The following is a 15,150-nucleotide window of genomic DNA, read 5'->3' as shown; positions in this document are numbered from 1 at the left end:
TAAATACTTGCATTAACTCTATCCTGCTACTTGACCAGCAAAATCTTGCCAGTGGATTTATTTCCCCAGTGATTCTGAAAACGTTTTTTAGCATTACTTCTTGATACCTCTATGTCTTTTCTCAGTAAGATATCTTCCATAGCCATTGTATCAATTTAATTGATTATTAAAATAAGTAAAACAATTAATAATAACACGGTATGTTACCTTCCCTACAAACACGTACTTCCTATCTTACAGCAGAAGCCAGTCTCTTGACACTAATCACAGTGTTCTCTACTACAAAAGAAGATAGTAACATAGTAGCAATGCTAGGGTCTTGAAAAGTTTGTTCTAATCTTATCAATTTCATCATTATTCAAATGTCGAAATAATACAATATGTCTTTTTTTTGCATAATATTTTATAGAATGTTAACTCCTGCCCTGGAGACTTGCACAGACACCTCAGCCTGATCTCCAGCAAACACAATCAAAACTTTTGACACGTCCTGAGATTAAATCCATTAAAGTGTAAAGACTGACATTTTGGAGCATTCTCTTTATGTTACATTGACAAATGGAGGGGTTTTGTGTTTCATTGGTTAAGAGAGAGTCAGGTTTTAGTTATTTGAACCTGGGGTAACTTCACTCATGGATCAAAAAAGACCTCTTGGGGCTTCCAAAGTCTTAATTATTTTAGAGCTACAAGGCATGATTTGGTGGAGATTTGGATAATGGGAAACATATTCTTCTGGGATCACTTCACTTTGGGGAGCTTTCCAGCTGTGAAACAGGCTCACAAACTTAAAAGCTCTCCAAAGCTCTACCTGGCCCCAGGCCCAAATTTCTCTATAACAGAAGTTGACTTGTAGAAGAACTAATGTAATATATGCAACCAAAAAACTGCAACATTAAAGAATTGCTAAGATTTATGATAACACTAAAAGTTGTTAAAGTGTTTTTAAAAGGTCAGCTTTTCACATTTAGAATCAGAAGAGTGTTCATTTTTATATGATCGCTACATACCTAATTCCACATGCAAAAATGACAGCTATTTTATTATACAAGGTATATAAGGAGGCTTGCACATGACAGTATTAACTTACTAAAATAAAGTGAAGGTTCCAGTTATTATTCAGAATGATAAATAGTAGAGTTCATTTTTTTCTTTAGAATTGGTTTTCTGAACATAGCTAGTATTCTGGAAGACTGCTCTAATGGTAATGGCTTGTCTATTACCTTATGTAAACATAAGTAAATAATAAATTCATTGAAACCTGTGTGTGTTTGGCGTTGCTTTATCACATTTCGACAACATACTACTTTCAACACATATTTATAAACAAAATGAGAGACTGGCCATTTCAAGCACACTAATAGTAATTTTATACTGTATGTAGATGTAACAGTAGGTAAGACAACATACAACATGAGATCTGAGTACTGTAGGATTGTCATTCAGTATTATTTAAACTGAAAATGTTTCTATTCCCGTCAGTAAGAAGAATGAGAATTTGGGTTTTGAAAATCTTAAAACAGGAGTTTTATAGGCTCAAATCTGTTTAGAAATTAGCAGAAAACCTTTAGGGCCAAAACAGATATTCAATATAAAGTTCAGTTTGTGCTTCAATGTGATAAGTTTCTTGACATATTTCTTACAGAGGCCAAAATGAAAATGTCTTAACACAAGAAAGCTTAAAATGGAATTATGTATACCACTGAAGAAAAATAATAATAATAATAAAAAGATATTAAGCTTGAGGAAATAGCAAATGCACAGAAATAGAGATCCAAAAAAGCAATGACTAAGTTCTTTACTAAATGAAAACCATCTAAAAACATGCCTCAAGGAAAATCCCTCCTACTGAAGTCAACAGAAAGACTGCTTTGTGTCTATATACTTCACTTGAAGTCTGGAGTCCACATCTCTTCTATGTTTAAGAATGTCAGTGGTCTTTCAGCATCTCTCCTCTAGTCCTCAATTGGAGAACTCCTGTAAATTCTATGTTCTACTCTATAATTATGGTGCTTTTTAAAAAGATCACAAAAACAGTGACTACTAAAGCTTAAATTCAGTCATGAGGACTATGAATAATATGAATAAGCAGGTATTCTCCTTTTATTCTGTCCTGACCCTCCTATTCTATTTGTTATAATATCTCCTTCTCATATAACTGAACAACAAATCTAGCCAGCTTCAATTATTGTTTATATATATACAATATATATCTGTGATACCAATCAAAATAGGAAAACACAGCTATAGACAATGGAAAGTTCATCTTAGGTCAGTCCAGGTGAAACCTGACCCCTACAGAACAACTGAGATTTTGCTTTGCTTGATCTACTTCTTACCAATGATATGGTACTCTAAACTGTGTTTCTATAAGATCAAAGTCAAGGGAGGAAAAAGATTTGTTGGCTTCGGAACAAACTCGCTGAGAAAGAATAAAGCAGTAGCCCAAATGATATAAGTCCCCAGAATTGGTTGCATTAAAATATGCAGAAAGTGGAATGCCTCTTTTCTGTGTTCCCCAGTCCTGCAGGGTCAGGGAGGTTTCAGATAATCACAAGTACAATTCACTGGGTAACCCATTTTAATGAGTTCATTAGTTTAGGTTCCTTTCTGAGCAGAAGTGCCTTGTCTGCTCTTGACAAAAGCTTAGTAGAAAATATACAATTATGTTTCTCAAGTGTTTCGACTGAGCCAAAAGTCCACGAAGCTCAACGTCTCTATTTATGACACAGCACATCTATAACTTAGATAAGCTCTCATGACAAACTCAGAGCAGAGTATAAGAGCATACACTGGTAATAAAACTAAAATCTAAAAACAATAATGTGTTGCAGTCTAAAAGAGTTTTAAGGGAAACTTCAAACTTATTTTTAAACAAACCTTTAGACATAAAAAATTAAGGAATTGGGATTTTGTTCTCAGAAAAGAGAAAAATCTAGAATTTACTTGAAAATCTTTGGTATAAAAAATATGGGATACAAATTGGAAAGAAAAAAAAAGAGTATAGTACTTGAAAGTAGTATCATTTTCTCTGGGTGTGCTCTATGAAATAGCACTGATATGCATAAATGTTAACTGAGTGAAACAGACACAATGACTGAGCAATGCCTGCAAAATGATACAAAAAAATATTTGTAATATTTGAATGAATTTACTTGACAAAATACCAGATTTCTTTGCTGTTCTATTCTTGGTTAAGATTAAGAGTATTAAGAAGGAACAATCTATCTCAGTATCTGATTTATAACAGGATCCAAAATATAGTGCTCAGGAAAGAAGGTTAGCACAGAGCAGGCGTACCTTAGAACATCCTCCTAGCCTCCAGTGATTTCCAATTCCCAAACCAAAGAAAAAGATTTATTTGAAAGATTATTGTGTGCTATATCTATGGCTAGAGGCAATAGCTCTTCCTCAAGTCATCAGCTTGATATAAAGTCTAATACTAAAGATTCTTCATTCCATAGAAATTAGCATGTTAGTGGAAATATTATTTCAGTGACTGCAACTGCATTTCTCTGAGCACAGAGATGGGAACGAAAGGTCTGTGCTCCACACACCAACCCACGGGCATCTTATGTATCTTTTCTTATGAACCCTGAAAAGTTTGCAGGCTACATGACAGTTAGGAATGACAAAGAACCTCAGTGCAGCACTTAGACAACAAAGATGTTCTCCTCAGCAATATTCAAGCCAACAACATGCAAAGTTCTACAGGTGAGACTGCACATATGCAGGCTTTTTGCAGCCTGCTACTGGACTTCAGAAGAACTGGATGTCTGAGCAGTCACACAGCATGTTCCTCTTGGTGCTTTTCACAGCCACAGATATTGCTAAGCCCAGTCCTGCTTATATTATTCTAAGCCCTAGAGGTACTTCTGTTCAATATAGTCTTGCTTTAAAACAAAATAATAATCATCATCACCAACATGAGCATGTTATTGGCAATGAAGATAACAATTCCAATAAGATTATCCTTAGATTCTGTTTCCCAGTACATTGCACAGACAAATATTAAACATTCTCAAATAATTAATTCAGAAAGAAAATTCCACAGACAAATAGATTTCACCGTGAAATAGACCTGTGAATGATACTGGAAAGTCACCATCTCCATTGATTCATTGCATCTCGTGCAAGGAAAGACCATTGCCATGCTGCTGCTAAGCAATTCTCTTGACCCTCCAGCAACTGATGCAGGGTCTCCAAAACCAACCCAAAAGAAAGAGCATATGGATAGCCTTTATTTGGTGCTGAGAGTTAAAGACACACAACTTTCAGGGCAAGCCAAAGGCTGTTTCTATGACCACTGAAGGAGCAATTAGTATTAGAGTACTATGGAATGGACAGCCTATTACACTATTCTGACAAAAACAAAACAAAACAAAACACCAAACATTTTTTTCCCATTCTCATCATCATTCTGCACAGCTCTGTCTCTCATAAGCAAACACAGACATTCATGCACCCACACAAGGGTGTGCATCCATTCAACGGGTAAGAAAAATTCCATTCAAATGATGCTTGTAGGTATGCTTATACTGAATATTCATATACCTGTGTATTTAAATACTGCCAGTGTACGTGGCCCTTATTATAGTCAAAACAGTAAATCAGATTCCAGAATGAAATAAGGAACTACTCATCAGTTACACATCTGAGTAAAATCTCTCTTCTCTCAGAATAGTTCTTTGAGAAGCAGCTGCAGCAGAGAAGAGCCACATATCTCTACAACATGGCTCACGTTTGGTTTTCATTTGAAGTATATTTATTTATGCCACACTTTTATTTAAACAAACATTTAAAACTTTTAAAAGGTTGTAGTAACTGATCAAAGTTGTAATTATTTGGGCTCCTTTTTAACAGGACAGTTACAACCACATTAGCAGCTGTTTTTTCACTTGCGTGTTTTCCCTCTATTATAATTGGATAGCACCGTCCTAGGCACTGCTTTATGAGTGACCTTTGCCTCAACAGTCATGGCAAAACAGGCAGGTCTTTGTTCATTTTTCATGTCAGGTCATAATCTCAGCCACCATGATGTACTTTCTAAGATCCTGCTGCATGTAGACTTTCCTTTTTCTCTTACTTGCTTGACTTCCCTCTTCTCATATAGATCTAAGAACTATAATTGGAGAACATATTTTGATGACTTTATGAGACAATTTCAAGTTTGCTAAGAATGCAAAGAACAGTGACATTTTGTTTTAGAGACTATTTTGGAATGTCAGTATAATGGATACTCCAAAGCATAGATCGTGGACTCAAATGTGAAAATGCGCTGAGACTTTCAAGTGAAGAAAACTATTCCGTAGCAATGCTTACAGGGATGCTATAACAAATAAACAGCAAAGTTTTTGTTGCAGGCTTATTTTCTTAAAGGAAGTCATTCCTATAAGAATAACTACTTTTGATAAGCAAGCTGAGTCTTGCAATTATTAAAAAAAAAAAGAAAAAAAAAATCAACTAAAAGTGACCTGAGGGAGAATTATAGGATCCGATTCTTCAGGAATTACTCATATACATAATGTTAATGTATGTTAACTTTTGCAGCAGCAGCAAAACCTCAGTTTGTACATTGTGCACATCACATCATCAATTGTCATACAGAAGCACTGTTCCCAGCATTTTCACATTTTCTTTCAGCCCACTAGGATAGATTTTTTGTTAGTATCTAATATGGACACCTAAAAGACAGACATCCACTTCCAATGTGAATAAGCATGTGAGGCCTCTTTGGGCTGCAGTTTGCTTGGTTCAGTATAGAAAATCTGGCTGGGTTAAAAAAAATTAATTTGGACTTCAGCCTGAGAAGGTTTGGCAACATCCCTGGTTTATAGAATTTCTCCTGCCTGCTGTTCACATTCCAGGTATTGCAATACTACACAGTCTTAAAGATTTCTGCTTCAGTAATTATTTTTACAGACTTTGTGATAAAGCCAATTAATAGATTCTCATTTGATTTTCTTCTTACTGCTTATAACATAATGTTAGAAAATTAAATTCAAAATCAGATGGTAATACATCTTCTCTTGAGTAACATTTTAGTTTACCTTATACATTTAACTTATTTTTTTTAAAAGGAACAGAAAACTGCAAGTATTTGGAACATATATGAAAATCTGATGCCTTTGCTCGGGGAAACAAGAAAATTACTCAGTGAGATACCAAACTTTCATGAAAGCCTGTATTTTTATTTTGAGTGAGTTTTGCATATACCTCTAGCCAATATCAAGTTGGCATTAATGAAAATTATATTTAGTATCTCTTCTGCTTAATAATTAATTTCATTGAATATGAAGTTTTATAGGAGCAACTGTTAAAATCCATGATACAAGAATGTTCAAGAATGTACAAGGGTTGCACTGGAAAGTAATGCCTCCTATTTTATTATGCTGGCCCACAACATCAGAGGCAGATGTTGGTGGTATGACAGGAGAGGCTGAACTTTCCCATCAATAGACCATTACATGTTATTGCCATGTGACACATAGCAGCAGAGGGGCAGTGTAGTAGGCGTGGCGAGGAAACGGTATGTGACGGGGTCAGGTTTCCTATGCTCAGGGCTTGCCAAACGCTGCCCCACAATAGGACAGCAGGTAAGCAAGGGGTGTGGACAAAGCGGGACAAGAATATTTAAGTGCCTACCACATTTTAATAAACGCCATTTTGCCTCACACACTCTGGGGTCTGTGTGAGCATTTGGCCCCGGCCCGGTTGGGGTCGGTTTCGCTGGCAAGTGGCGCCCTCGGTCGGCAGAGGACGAGCAATGAGAGACTACTACAACAAGTGGTGACCCCGACGTGATCTGCCTATCGAGGGTTAACCACCCGGCGTGCCCGTGAAGCGGAGAAGAGCCTGCGGAGTGGCGGCAGGTCGCTCACGGAAGACACATCGCGGAGAAGAGCCTGTGAAGTGGCGGCAGGTCGCGTGTGTAACCATGGAACAGATTATTAAGGTACTTTTGCAGTTTTGTAAGGACTACTGCGGCAAAAATACCCCTTCAAAGAAGGAGGTAGCCGCGGTGCTTTCGGTTTTAAAAAAGGGAGGGGAGCTGGACTCCCCTCAGCAAGTGCTGGATTCGGGTAGGTGGGATTCGCTCACCTCGGCTTTATGCCAACGCGCCATGAATAACCAAAAGGCTGCTGAACTTAAAACCTGGGGCTTGATACTTGGAGCCCTTAAGGCGGCTAAAGAGGAGGGTAAGCTTAAGGTGGAAAAAGGGGTGGAAAGGGCTCCGGGGGGCGGGTCTTTGCTACCTTGCAGTACTGACGACCAAAGCGTGGCGGACAAGATGGCGACGGTCGCCGCGGCGAAGGGCGGGGAAGAGGAACTCCCGACCGCATGTCTACCAACCGCTCCGCCCACTCCGCCCACTCCGCCCGCTCCGCCCCCGCCCTACCCTCCGCGGTCGCTATATCCTTCTTTGGAGGAAGAAAAGGCAAGGGCGGGGCTTCGTCCCAAAGGGGGGAGGGACGGGCGTCTGCTGACTGATTGGGCTAAAGTAAAGGAGGAGGCACAAGACCGGGGCCTTGCGAACCCGGAGGCATTTCCGGTAGTGATTTCCGATGATGATAACCCGATCTGGGTCCCGCTGGACCCGAAAGCGATAGCGAGGGTGCTTGAGGCAGTTGAAAAGAAAGGATTGAAGTCCCCCCTGACAATGAACGCCTTGGAGACATTAATATTGCCGGGACCCCTGTTACCATACGATATTGAGAATCTGATGCGCATGATTTTGAAACCGGTGCAGTATACGCTTTGGAAGGAGGAATGGCAGGCTAGACTTAGACAAATGCTGGTTACAGCCCAGAACGATCAGGGGAATCCGCTTCACGCATCTAACCTGCAGAGATTGACGGGTAGTACGCCGGGTATGATCACCGCACATGCCCAGCTTGCGGAGCTGAGGCCCGGGGAACTAATAGCCACTACAGACGCTGCCCTTGAGGCGTTCAGAAGGCTCGCAAGAAATGCTGAGCCGTCTACTCCGTGGACGGAGATTGCACAAGGTCCCATTGAATCCTTCCAGGATTTTGCGGATAGGTTGATCAAGGCAGTGGAGGGATCGGAGCTGCCTAGGGCAGTGCACGGCCCCGTGATCCTGGATTGCCTCTATCAAAAGTCGAGCTCGGACGTACGGGCTCTATTACGGGCGGCGCCAGACAGGTTCCACACCCCCGGTGAGGTCCTTAAGTATGTGATGGACAAGCAAAAGTCTCAATCATCAGTGGCAAGCGAGGTTGCTGCAGCGGTAGCTGAGGTGATGCTAGCGCATGGGGTTGCCGGGCGGCAGAGTCCAGATCGCCCGCCTGGGCCATGCTTCAGGTGCGGTCAATTAGGTCATTTTAAGGCACAGTGTAAGAGCAACGGGGGTATAGTGTGCCAAATGTGCGGGAGGAGAGGTCACACTGCACCGCAATGTAGAGCTCGTGGGCTGCGATCTCGAGGTAGGGGGGATGAGGGTCCCTCTTACGATTCACGGGATTCTCAGGAAAGGCGGGCTTTGGATCTAGGCCTGCCACTAGCTGCGCTATCGTTGAGCTGCGGGGAGCGCCCCTTGGTGAAGATTACAGCCGCAATTACGGAGCTTCCCGCTGGCTCCCCAGGGCCGCGATCTATTTTCCTTACCGCCCTGGTGGACTCAGGAGCGGATGTGACGGTTTTTGCGGAGTCCGACTGGCCGCCCACGTGGCCAACGGGGGCCACTCAAACTATAGCGGGAGTGGGGGGAACTGCTCCAACGCGGAGGTCAGCCAAGCAGATCGAGATAATCGTGGTCAACAGAGATGGTTCCCTGGAGAAGCCCGTCCTGCTGACCCCGCTGGTAGCGCAGGTACCGGGAACCCTGTTGGGGCGAGATTACCTGCGGAGTGTGTCTGCTCGGATAACAAATTTATAGAGGGGGCCACTGTCTGCCGGTTATCAGCGCGCTATGCAATCCCGCTGCGCTGGAGGCAGGACGTGCGACCTGTCTGGGTAGATCAGTGGCCCTTGCCGGTTGAAAAGCTTGAAGCGCTTAAAGCATTAGTTTCACAAGAGCTCCGTTTGGGGCATATAGAACCCTCGCTTAGCCCGTGGAACACCCCGGTGTTCGTCATAAAAAAACGATCGGGTCGATACCGCTTGTTACATGACTTGCGTGCAGTCAATTCCCAGCTAATACCCTTCGGTACAGTCCAACAAGGAGCCCCTGTTTTGTCGGCTGTCCCCGAGGGTTGGGGGGTGGTGGTTATCGACCTGAAGGACTGCTTTTTCTCTATACCCCTTGCCAAAGAGGACCGGGAAGCCTTCGCATTTTCGGTCCCAGCTCCCAACAACCAAGGCCCAACCCAGCGGTATCAATGGAAGGTTCTTCCGCAGGGTATGGCCTGCTCTCCCACGATTTGCCAGCTAGTAGTGGATAGGGTCTTAAACCCTGTCCGGCAGACATTGGAACGGTCCCTTTTGATGCATTATATGGACGACCTGCTGCTAGCCTCTGCAACCTCGCAGGAACTCCAAGCTCTAGAAACACAGGTGATAGCTTCCCTGACATCCGCGGGCTTCTCGATTGCAGGGGAAAAAATTCAGAGGGGGAGTGGAGTGCAGTTTTTAGGATATCGGTTGGGGTCAACGACAACTACCCCAGCTGGTATCAATATCGCGCCCCGAGTGCGTAACCTGTGGGACGTGCAGAAGCTCGTTGGAGCCCTCCAATGGGTGCGGGGAGCCTTGGCGATTCCCCCGCGCCTCATGCAGCCCTTCTATGAGCAGCTTAAGGGCTCTGACCCGAATGACCCGCGGTCATTCACACCAGAAATGGAGGAGGCGTGGAAAGAGATAATTGGTTCCTGCATGCAATCCGCTCTGTCGCGATACAATCCAGATGAAGGGCTGGAAGTGGCCGTGTGCCGATGCGAAAAAGGGGCGGCGGCAGTTATAGGCCACGACCTTGACGCAAGGCCAAAACCACTGTGGTGGCATTTCTCTGTCCAGCCATCTCGAGCCTTCTCTGAGTGGCTAGAAATACTGGCTCGGCTTTTGCGAAAGAGCCGGAATACCGTCGTTCACGTCTTCGGCAAGGAGCCGGCAACCATCTTCCTTCCATCGTCCTTCCGGGATACTCAGCCATTCCCGGATGCAATTGTGCTCGCCCTGGAGGGGACAGGGGCGTCCATTAGGTATTGCACCTCCCTCCCCATCTTCGAACTGGCCAGGCCTTTAAGCTTGTCCCTGCGGTGTAGGGTGCAAGACTCGCCCGTGGAAGGGCCTACCCTGTTTACTGATGCGTCATCATCAACAGGCCAAGGGGCGGTGGTGTGGGAAACAAATGGCCGCTGGGAGTCCACAATCTTCACAGATCCTAGTGCCAGTGTCCAGATGCTTGAGGTCAGGGCTGTTGCGATGGCAATCGCTTATTGGCCTTCCCTTCCCTGCAACATAGTCACAGATTCAGCTTTTGCGGCTAAGCTCGCTTTGAAAATGGGCCAAGAAGGTATCCCTAGTACGGAAGCAGCGCTTATTTTAGAAGATGCTCTGAGCACCCGAGTGGAGCCTATAGCAATTTTACATGTGAGAAGTCATTCGGAGGTACCAGGATTCTTCACGGAGGGTAACGCCAAGGCAGATGCCGCGGCAGGTATTCGAGTCTTCACATTGAGAAAGGCGAAAGACCTCCATACTAGGCTCCATATCGGGGCGAGAGCACTGGCTCGCGCCTGCGACATTCCTGTTGCATCTGCGAGGGATGTGGTGAGGGCCTGTCCTCACTGCAACACGGCCCCAGCTATAGGGGCTGGAGTAAACCCTCGAGGCCTAGAACCGCGGCAGATTTGGCAGACAGACTTCACCTGGGAGCCGAGTCTTTCCCCAAGGCCATGGTTAGCAGTCACTGTGGACACGGCATCGACCATGATTGTGGCCACGCAACACGCGAAGACTAGCTCTACTGCAGCCCAATCCCATTGGGCGGTGGCAATCGCAACCCTTGGGCTACCAGAGCAGATCAAAACGGACAATGGGTCCTGCTTCACATCGCACTCCACACAGCGCTGGCTTGCGTCCTGGGAGATCAGACACGTTACAGGTATTCCAGGGAATTCACAAGGGCAAGCCATCGTGGAGAGAGCCAACCGTTTGCTCAAAGAGAAGATTGCGGTTCTTAGGGAGGGGGAGGGATACAAGAACAAGATCCCTGTATCAAGACACCCAGAGATACTAGCGAAAGCTTTGTTTTCCCTTAATCACTTTGAACGGGGAAATGCCAGACGGACCCCGGTGGAGAGCCACTGGCGGCCTACTGTCCTAGAAGAGGGCCCCCCAGTGAAAGTTAAGACAGAGACGGGGACATGGGAGTCAGGCTGGAAAGTTTTAGTCTGGGGTAGGGGGTACGCAGCAGTGCGGAATGCAGACACTGGGACCGTCATCTGGGTGCCAGCTAGGAAGGTAAAACCTGACTTGTCTGAGAAGGACCAGTAACGGGGGACACTGAGTTTCTTGCAGGAACGGAGTGTTATGGAGCCATCCGGAGGGAAACTTGGTCAGTCGGAAGGAAGAATGTCGGCCAGGGTAAGGACGCAACCGAGGATGCAGCCAACGAGAAATTGTGTCTTCCTTCTCAGTATAAGCCTTGTGGTCGTTCTTTCGGTGCAGGGGTCGGAGTGTGCTCACCTCATATCGCAGCCAGGGAATTTATGGGTTACTTGGGCAAATAAGACGGGCCAAAATGACTTTTGCCTTAGTTTACAATCGGCAACATCGCCTTTTCGCACCTGCCTAGTAGGTATCCCTCAATACACGTTAGAAGCCTTTGCGAGGTACACCACAAACCATTCTGCTTGCCGTAACGACACCGATCTAGCAAGCCAAACGGCATGTTTGATAAAATCTCTGAATGTGTCTCTCCCATGGGATCCACAAGAATTAGATATCTTGGGGTCGCAGAAGGTACGAAATGGGTCGCATAATGGCACGCGTACCTGTATTACCTTTGGGTCAGTGTGCTGGAAGGAAAGTAACTTTATTACCTGCGACTTGTTTGATGGGGTATTCGACAGCTCCGAGGGATTGAAAGGACAACTGCAGGCCTTAATTGCCCGGTGGGCAGGCACAGATCCGCGGCTGAAGCCATACAACGAGACCTCTTGGACTGTGGTCAGTCCTGTGAACACGGAGGCTTTCTCCATTACTTCGGGTTATTGCGGGTATACCAAAAATGAAACACGGGTCTTCACAGGGCGCAATACAACCTGCTTGTCAAAGGGGGGGGTCCTTTCTAAATCTAGCGGTAGATCCTCATTTAATTGTACGGCAGTTTGGGACTTTTATGGGTATGGGTTCACTTTCAAACGGGGGGTCAATGAGGTGCTATGGAATAACAAAACGGCTAAGGCGTTGCCCCCTGGAATCTTCTTGATTTGTGGGGATAGAGCCTGGCAGGGCATCCCGCACAATGCCTTAGGAGGACCCTGTTACCTAGGGGAACTGACATTACTGTCTCCGAATTTCACGACATGGATGCAGTATGGCCCGAGCATCACGGGTCACCATCGTCGCCGAAAGCGTTCGAGCCCTCTCCCGGAGAATTGTAACGATGAGGTAGAGTTATGGAGTGCCACAGCACGGATATTCGCATCATTTTTCGCCCCTGGGGTTGCTGCAGCACAGAGCTTGGCTCAGATAGAACGCCTAGCATGTTGGTCAGCTAAGCAGGCGAATTTAACAACATTAATATTGAATGCGATGCTAGAAGACACAAACAGCATTCGGCATGCGGTGCTGCAAAACAGAGCAGCCATCGACTTCTTGCTCCTGGCACAGGGGCATGGATGTGAAGACCTAGAAGGAATGTGTTGCTTCAATCTTAGCGACCACAGTGTATCCATCCATAAAGCGCTGAAAGCCCTGCGAGACCATACGGAGAAGATCCAAGTGGAGGACGACCCCATCGGGGACTGGCTGAGAAGTGTGTTTGGCAGCTTTGGAGGATGGGTTGCGAAAATTATTAAGGTAGTTGCGCTAGTATTGCTCGCAATAATTTGTATTGCGGCCATTTTGCCGTGCATAATCATGTGTTTCCAGAATTGCCTCACAAGGATCATGTGGCAAGTTATGGACCAACGGATTCTGTATCACAAAACGAAGGAACAGTTGTGAGAGATGTACTCGCGTTGCGATCGCGCTGTTACGGGATATTCCTGAGCATAGGGAGGGGGAAATGTAGTAGGCGTGGCGAGGAAACGGTATGTGACGGGGTCAGGTTTCCTATGCTCAGGGCTTGCCAAACGCTGCCCCACAATAGGACAGCAGGTAAGCAAGGGGTGTGGACAAAGCGGGACAAGAATATTTAAGTGCCTACCACATTTTAATAAACGCCATTTTGCCTCACACACTCTGGGGTCTGTGTGAGCATTTGGCCCCGGCCCGGTTGGGGTCGGTTTCGCTGGCAAGTGGCGCCCTCGGTCGGCAGAGGACGAGCAATGAGAGACTACTACAACAGGGCAGTCTGACAAAATGGCATCTGATGTGGAAGTATGTATGAAGCAAAGATGTATCATTAAAATTCTTCCTGTAGAAAAAATTACACCCGCTGATTGCAGAATGTTTATGGAGTCCAAACAATGGATTTGAGCACAGTAAGGTGGTGGGATGTGTTTCAGCAGTGGCAATAAAAACCTGAAAGACAAGTCATATTCTGAATGGCCATAGACAGCTGTCATACCAGCTATCTGTGCATAGCACATAGCAACAAACCATTTCAATCAGCCCATTCAAGCAAACTGGATAACAGTGATGACTGTTGAAAAATAGCGTATTGTAGCTGAGAATCTGCTCTATCAAATAGTTGAATTGCGCTCTTTGCATCTCTTTCAGTATCCATGGGAATAAATAGGGGGCATTACTTTTGGAGCAACATATATAAGATTGTGAATATCATGTGGGTTTTTTTGAGGGGGGAGGGGGAAGGGAGGTCAAACGGTGAGGGAGTTGGAATATTAAGAAAGATCTAGCCTGTCCAGTAAGCTCTTTTACTACTCTGTGATAATTGATCAGAAAGCATTAATGTAAAAAGAAGGAATGATCCTCCATATTTATTCTGAAGGGAACACAATGAGAATATCAAAATATAACTTGTTAACCTGAGTCACAGTAACCATGAAATATTACCTTGTGATGATTGGGATAGGAGGAAGGATTAAGAGAAAAAGAGAATAGAAGCTCTCAATAAACTTAAAAACATCTAAAATTTGGTAAAAAGATATGAAGAAAAAATTATCTAAGGGGAAAACAGTTGTCAGGGACTTAAAAGAAACAGTATTAAGAACGTACATGTAAAACAAAAAGTAAATTTCCTTATTGAGAAAGAATATTAAGCCATAATTTTCTCTAAATCACAAACTTCTCTTGATTCCAAATGCATGACAAAATGAACAGGAAATACGTGGAACATGCTTTAAGAAAAGGTCAAACAATTTACAAACAGATATATATATAAACGTATATTAATCCCCAGAAATCCTCACATAATGCATAACACGTAGAATTCTTTAAAAAATAAACTCAATCAAAGAACATCCACACAGGATAGGACAAGAGATAACAAGGCTAATTCAAGCTTGGTAACTTTTGAAATTGTGAGAAGAACTAGCCTGGGAAGTGACCGCCACTGAAGGAATAGATTGGAAATACATCTGCCACAATGGTAGTTAAATTAGGAAGAATTACTGACCTGACATTGGGATGGAAAAGGACTGGAGGCTTTTTCAGCCATTCATTCAGCCCAGCATCTCTCCCTACTAATTCTATCACATCATCTCACTTATCCTGTTTCTGTGAACCTGCAGTTCTCTGTCATAGTCAGTACTGCATGAGGGGTAGACCTGTTCCATTTCTTCAGTATCCGATATTGCTGTTCATATGGTAAGGAGAGAAATAGTCATGGGACACGAGGAGGACCTGATGATACAACAGCAAGGCCTAAAGTAAATGGGAAGGAAACAAAGAGGGAGATGAGTTCATGGGGTGAACGTGTATGGGGTAGAACACAATAGAACACAAATACAGGAAAAGCATTCACTGGTGCAGGACCACTGCTCACATAAATGCAGTGGATGATATTCACTGAACATTAATTTTCCTTTTTAAGCATCCAAAGGTTTTAACAAAAGTTAGAAG

The 15,150-nt window shown here is 44.2% G+C and overlaps 2 protein-coding genes across 2 annotated transcripts in view; one reads left to right on the top strand and one right to left on the bottom strand.

The window, feature by feature from the left end:
* The window catches only part of AGMO (alkylglycerol monooxygenase), a 186,469-nt gene that overhangs the window by 43,325 nt on the left and 127,994 nt on the right, over positions 1-15,150 (bottom strand). The window lies entirely within an intron of this gene.
* Positions 6,501-13,366, top strand: LOC149917503 (uncharacterized). The gene is made up of 2 exons (XM_090142728.1): positions 6,501-8,867; positions 11,756-13,366. Exons 1-2 carry the CDS (start codon positions 6,935-6,937, stop codon positions 13,129-13,131), a joined length of 3,309 nt encoding a protein of 1,102 aa, XP_089998854.1. The 5' UTR covers positions 6,501-6,934; the 3' UTR covers positions 13,132-13,366.

The sequence above is a fragment of the Phasianus colchicus genome, chromosome 6 (genome assembly GCF_987193195.1).
Source record: "Phasianus colchicus chromosome 6, bPhaCol1.hap1.1, whole genome shotgun sequence".
NCBI lineage: Eukaryota > Metazoa > Chordata > Aves > Galliformes > Phasianidae > Phasianus > Phasianus colchicus.
The sequence above is the reverse complement of the archived record's forward strand: the minus strand, read 5'-3'. Positions and strand labels throughout refer to the sequence as shown.

Coding starts and splice junctions, on each gene's coding strand:
- LOC149917503 (XM_090142728.1), top strand. CDS start 6,935: ATGGAACAGATTATTAAGGTACTTTTGCAGTTTTGTAAGGACTACTGC. Junction 8,868..11,755: donor GGGGCGAGATTACCTGCGGA/GTGTGTCTGCTC, acceptor GCACCTGCCTAG/TAGGTATCCCTCAATACACG.